The sequence below is a fragment of the Echinops telfairi genome, unplaced genomic scaffold, assembly GCF_000313985.2.
Source record: "Echinops telfairi isolate 266 unplaced genomic scaffold, ASM31398v2 ScPeMD7_7458;HRSCAF=8496, whole genome shotgun sequence".
In the NCBI taxonomy this organism is placed as follows: Eukaryota; Metazoa; Chordata; class Mammalia; order Afrosoricida; family Tenrecidae; genus Echinops; species Echinops telfairi.
In genome coordinates, this window is record NW_022111358.1 from 4333448 (window position 1) to 4339618 (window position 6171).

General features: G+C 40.1%; 1 protein-coding gene across 1 annotated transcript; it reads right to left on the reverse strand.

Annotated features, from left to right (window-relative positions):
• Positions 1-2761: 2761 nt before the first annotated feature.
• On the reverse strand, positions 2762-3191 carry LOC101650866 (zinc finger protein 706-like). The gene has a single exon (XM_045299896.1). The coding sequence runs from the start codon at positions 3117-3119 to the stop codon at positions 2889-2891; it is 231 nt and encodes a 76-aa protein (XP_045155831.1). The 5' UTR covers positions 3120-3191; the 3' UTR covers positions 2762-2888.
• Between the last annotated feature and the right edge of the window lie 2980 nt (positions 3192-6171).

The window sequence follows — 6171 nt, forward strand, 5'->3', positions numbered from 1 at the left end:
GAGGGAGGGAGGGAGGGGGAGGGAAGAGAAAAAATGAGAAGACGCCGGCCTGGGATACAGGGCCCTGGGATACCCATCGGAAAAGCTGTGGCTCTGACCACCCTTCTGCATGGCTGGGTTACGAACTTCAGTTAGCTGCACAATGCATAACACGTAACCTACTATGCCACCAGCGTCCCTTTTAACCTTAGGAATCTTCTATTTGGGCTTCATATTTTTCTCTTAGTAAATTGCTTTTGTGAGTTTTCATTACACAGACCATTTAAAGAATTCAAAGCCATTTATGAAGATATAGTTTTTATTCCAGATGGGACTATTAATTAGATAAAAATAATTAATATCAGTTTTCTTTTTCAAGGAGCTCTTTTGATTCTATCACACATGTATGTTTATGAATTCGATTGTTTTAATATTTATGAAGAACAAATGAAATGATTCATTTGGACAGATTGTGGTGTATATAACAACCTTAGAATGAAGATCTTTTTTTTTCAAGTTATTTAAAAATTTTTTTTAATCATTTTATTGGAGGCTCGTATAACTCTTATTATCATCCATACATGCATCCATGTGTCGAGCACATTTGTACGTTTCTTGCCGTCATCATTCTCAAAACATTTTCTTTCTACTTGAGCCCTGGTATCAGCTCTTCATTTTCCCCCCTTCACTCCCCCACCTTCTCTCCCTCATGAATCCTTGATAATTTATAAATTATTATTATTTTGTCATGTCTTAAACTGCCCGATGTCTCCCTTCACTCACTTATCTGTTGTCCATCCCCTTGGGAAGGGGTTACATGTAGATCATTGGGATCGGTTCCCCCTTTCTCTCCTTCCCCTTCCCCTCCTGGTATCGCTATTCTCATGATTGGTCCTGACAGGTAGAATGAAGATATTTACAAGTAATTGAGATATTATAGAATGTGTTTTATTTAAGAACTAAAAGGGATTTATAATTTTTTAAAATTTATTTTATAAATCATTTTATTGGGGGCTCTTACAGTTCTCATAACAATCCATATATCCATTGTATCAAGCATATTTGTGTATATGTTGTCATCATCATTTTCAAAACATTTTAAAAAAACATTTTCTTACTCCCCGAGCCCTTGTTATCAGCCCTTTTTTCCTCCACCCCTCCCACCCTCGTGAACCCTTGATAAGTTATAAATTATTATTATTATTATTATTTGGTTGTTTTCTTTCTTTCTTTTAAAAAAAATCATTTTATTGGGGGCTCATACAACTCTTATCACAATCCATACTTACATCCATGTGTCAAGCACATTTGTACATTCATTGCCCAAATTATTATTATTTTCATATCTTACACCGTCTGCTGTCTCCCTTCACCCACATTTCTGTTGTTCTTCCCCCTTGGGGGTATGGGGTGTGTGTCATATGTCAATCTTTGAGATCAGTTCCCCCTAAAATAGATTTTTTTTAGAAAAGGAAAAAGATTTAAATTAAGAGACTTAAAGGTAAGCTTGTTTCTGTTTCTAAAGCAGGGTTTCTGAAAGAGTTCTGGAAAAACCTACTCACTGCCTTCAACTCACGTGAGTCGGAATCCACTCGATGGCAGTGAGTGAGTTTTTCCAGTAACCCAGACACCCTGCTTTTTAAAAAATTGCCTGAGTCAATTTAAAGATATGCAAATAACTAGTTATCGTGTTTTATTGTAGTCAAAGGGACGGGAGCTACACGGTCTGGTTTCATACAGCCTCAGGAAAACTTTTTTTGGAGGGGGAAATTTTTTTCCACATTCACTGTAGAAGGAGCCCAAGTGGCACACTGGGCTAAGTGTTGGGCTGCTAACAAGTCAGCAGTTCAAGCCCACCAGTCACTCTCAGAAAGGTCAGCCTGTCTGCTCCTACAGAGGTGTGTAGCCTGAGGAACCTGGGGGAACAGTATACTATCCAGCAGGGTATGATGGGCTCTAAATGACAATGCAGACATTTTCAACTATTTTTGAAGAACAAAATTTAGATTAACTAGGTAAAAAAAACAAAACAAACAAAATTTAGATTAACTAGGTTAAAAAAAAACCTTAAAATAACTGAACTTTATTTCTGCAGTGTCTTGTGGTATATCCTTTTAAAAAAAACATTTTATTAGCACTTCATCTACATGTCATACAACTCAATACTTCAATCATATAATTAAGATTGTACAATTGCCACCATATACAATTCTATAACATTTTCTTCTTTGTACTCACTGTTGTTCATGTCATTATTTTTTTCTAATTGTGGCAAAAATATACACAGCTGTAATTCTCCAATTCCACAACTTCTGCCTGTGTAATTCAGTGCCATTGATTATACTCTTCATGTTGTACAACCATTGTTGATATCCTTTTCCAAATTATTGTGCCACCATTGATATGCACTCAATGCCCCCTGAGCAACAACTCTTGCCCCTTCACCTATGGGACCATTGGTCCATTTTTCTTTCTTTCTTTTTTTAATGATTTTCTTGATATAGTATTTACATATCATATACCTCCATGGTTAAATTGCTTTTTAAAATAAAAAATATATATGCATATATATAAAATCATAATCAGTTTTTTTTGGTTGTAAAATCAAAGTACTACTTTATTAAATGAGTTATTTTACACAATATGAACATCAATATAATTACAATTGTAAAAAAATTTTTTAACAAGGATGGACTGATTTTTGGATTTTCAAATCAGAGTCAACTGTCCATTTACACAGAATTGTCTTTGCATGAAGCCCAAAAGGGAACCGCATAAAAAAGAGTGTTTCTGTAGCCCCTTTATTTTTGCTGATCAACAGTTTGTTAGAAAAGCAGCTGCAGGTTTGTTACCTAAGGTCTGAGACAGTAGAAGAGTCAAAGGTGTCATGAATTCACCTGTAAACGACTTTATGCTTGAACATCAGCCAATTCTGGAGGAAGTGGAGTCTTAGGATGTTTGCTCTCAAAGTGCTGCTTGAAGGTCTTAGGGTCTGGCATTTGTGTCCTACAGACAGTGCAGGTATATATTAAAGCAGCTTTGGCAGCAGCCTTTTGGTCATGTCCTTGTTTCTTCTTTTGTCCAGCTTGATTTTTGGCATTTTTCTGCTGAGACTGGATCTTCTGCTGCCCACGAGCCATATCCGGGCTGGGACAGTCTTGCGTCGGAGAGACCGCGCAGCTGGAAAGGGCCAGCGGAGGTCGCCGGAGGGAGAGGAAATCATAATCAGTTCTAGTGCACACTGCCCCCTCCAGCATTCGTTGTTTGCTCCCCAAATCCCCTCACACACCCCAATACTCCCACACCCTCCATGCCCGAAAAAGCATTGCACCAATTATTATCTCTATGCATCTGTTCCTCCTGTGCTTCACAAACTGGGAAACCCAGCAGAAACAATTAAAAAAAAAAAGAGTAAAATGGCAAGAATAAAATAATAACATAAAGACCAAAACAAAAACAAATAAAGAGCAGGAAAGAAAAGACCACCATCAATATTGAAAATCCAGGGAAGAAAGTTTTGTTATGGAACAAGCAAGAAATACTTGAGCCTAGAACAAATTTGAAAGGGATCAAATTGGGTCAAGAGAGAGGTCAATTGACTAAGTATCAAATTATACCACGTTCGATCCACCATAATCAAGTTTACAATCATCTCTTTCTGATAGTAAAGCTGTTCCAATCCCTTGCCTAGGCTAGTGGGAATCTGCCAGAGACACTATTCCAACTGAAAGCTGGGCACCATCTGCTTTCTTCACCACCCTTTGCTGTAGCTCCTTATCTTCAGTGATCCTTTCATGAAGGTGAGTATGGAGCTGGGCCATGTTATTAGAACTAACTGTTCTTGGTTTGGGACTAGAGTTCAGTGGGGGTCCAGAATCCATCTGCTTGTCCCTGGGATATGCGCGACTCAGTTTACTGTAGTGGTTGTATTTTTTTTTAAATCATTTTATTAGCGGCTCATACAACACTTATCACAATCCATACATACATCAATTGTGTAAAAAAAATTGTGTAAAGTGCATTTATACATTCATTGCCCTCATCATTCTCAAAACATTTCCTTTCCACTGAAGCCCCCAGCATTAGGTCCTCATTTTTCCCCTCCTTCCCCACTCCCCCCTCCCTCATGAGCCCTTGATAATTTATAAATTGTTATTTTGTCATATCTTGCCCTGTCCAACGTCTCCTTTCACCACTTTTCTGTTGTCCGTTCCCCAGGGAGGAGGTCACATATAGTTCCTTGTAATCGGTTCCCTCTTTCCTACCCACTCTCCCTCTATCCTCCCAGTATCGCCACTCACACCACTGGTCCTGTAGGGCTCATCGCCCTGGATTCCCTGGATTTCCAGTTCCTATCTGTACCAGTGTACATCCTCTGGTCTAGCCAGACTTGCAAGGTCGAATTCGTGTCATGATAGTGGGAGGGGGGAGGAAACATTTAGGAACTAGAGGAAAGTTGTATTTCTCGTCGTTGTGTAGTGGTTGTATTATGACAAATTCAAAACCCCATAAGACCAGCTACCCCCGCAACAGCAACCAACCAACAACAGACAGTAAGAACAAAACAAAACAGGCAAACTAAAGGCAGGAAAACAAAACCCCATAGATCTAGGAAAGTAAAACATTGTCAATCATCCGCCTAGGGTATAAGGAGATTGTTGCACTTGTAATGTCATCAGTTTTTTCAATGACACATCACTCTGGACACTGTAGGTGTGAGGAGTCCATGCAAGTACAGTTGCACCATGAGCCGTAACCCATTTCTACACAGTTCAGTCTCTACACTAAGCATAAGGGTTGGTGCCAGGGAGAAACTTCCTGGATCAATTCTTCCAAGTTCAAATCCCCACCCAACACATCAAAACCTGTCATGTCGCTTTGAGGAGGGCATCGAGATACTAAATATATGGTGACTCTGGGTCCCTTTCCAATGGACACCCAACAAACGAGGAGTTCTCCTTCAGGTCCAATGACTGGCACTTCCACAGGTCTGGGCATAGCCACTCTCTGCTTCTTCTCCCATCTGAGTACTCCAGTCCTCAGGTCAAGGGTGCAGGAAACTTTGAGGCAGGGCTCAGTTCATTCTCCTGGGCAGAAATTCTTTTTTTTTTTTTTAAATCATTTTATAGGGGGCTCGTACAACTCTTATCACCATCCATTATACATTCATTGTGTCAAGCACATTTGTTGCCATCATCATTTTCAAAATGTTTTCTTTCTACTTGAGCCCTTGGTATCAGCTCCTCATTTATTTTCCCCTCACTGCCCCACCCTCCCTCATGAGCCCTTGATAATTTATAAATTATTATTATTTTTTCATGTCTTACACTGTCCGATAGCTCCCTTCACCCACTTTTCTGTTGTCCATCCCCCTGAGAAGGGGTAATATGTAGATCATTGTGATCGGTTCCACTTTTCTCCCCCACGTTCCCCTTCCCCTCCTGGTATTGCTACTTTCTGTCCTGGATTCCCTGTGTTTCCAGCTCTGATCTATACCAGTGTACATCCTCTGGTCTAGCCGGATTTGTAAGGTAGAATTGGGATCATGATAGTGGGGGGAAGGAAGCATTAAAGAACTAGAACTAGAGCAGCGGTTCTCAACCTTTGGGGATCGAATGACCCTTTCACAGGGGTCGCCCGATTGATAACAGTAGCAAAATTAAAGTTATGAAGTTGCAACAAAAATAATGTTATGGTTGGGGTGTCACCACAACATTGAGGAACTTTATCAAAGGGTTGCAGCCTTAGGAAGGTTGAGAACCACTGAACTAGAGGAATGTTGTATGTTTCATCAGTGCTACACTGCACCCTGACTGGCTTGTCTCCTCCCTGCAACACTTCTGTAAGGGGATGTCCAGTTGCCTACAGATGGGCTTTGGGTCTCCACTCCGCACTCCCCCTCACTCACAATGACATGATTATTTTGTTCTTTGATGCCTGATACCTGATCCTATCCACACCTCATGATCACACAGGCTGATTTGCTTCTTCCATGTGGGGTTTGCTGATTCTCCACTAGATGGCTGCTTGTTTATCTTCAAGCCTTTAAGACCCCAGATGAAGGATCTACATATAACCTCCTCCCTGGGGGATGACAACAGAAAAGTGGGTGAAGGGACACATCAGACAGTGTAAGACATGAAAAAATAATAATAATTTATAAATTATCAAGGGTACATCAGGGAAGGGGGA

What these genes read in the sequence shown, in the direction of transcription:
- LOC101650866 (XM_045299896.1), bottom strand. Translation starts at nt 3,119, where the DNA reads ATGGCTCGTGGGCAGCAGAAGATCCAGTCTCAGCAGAAAAATGCCAAA.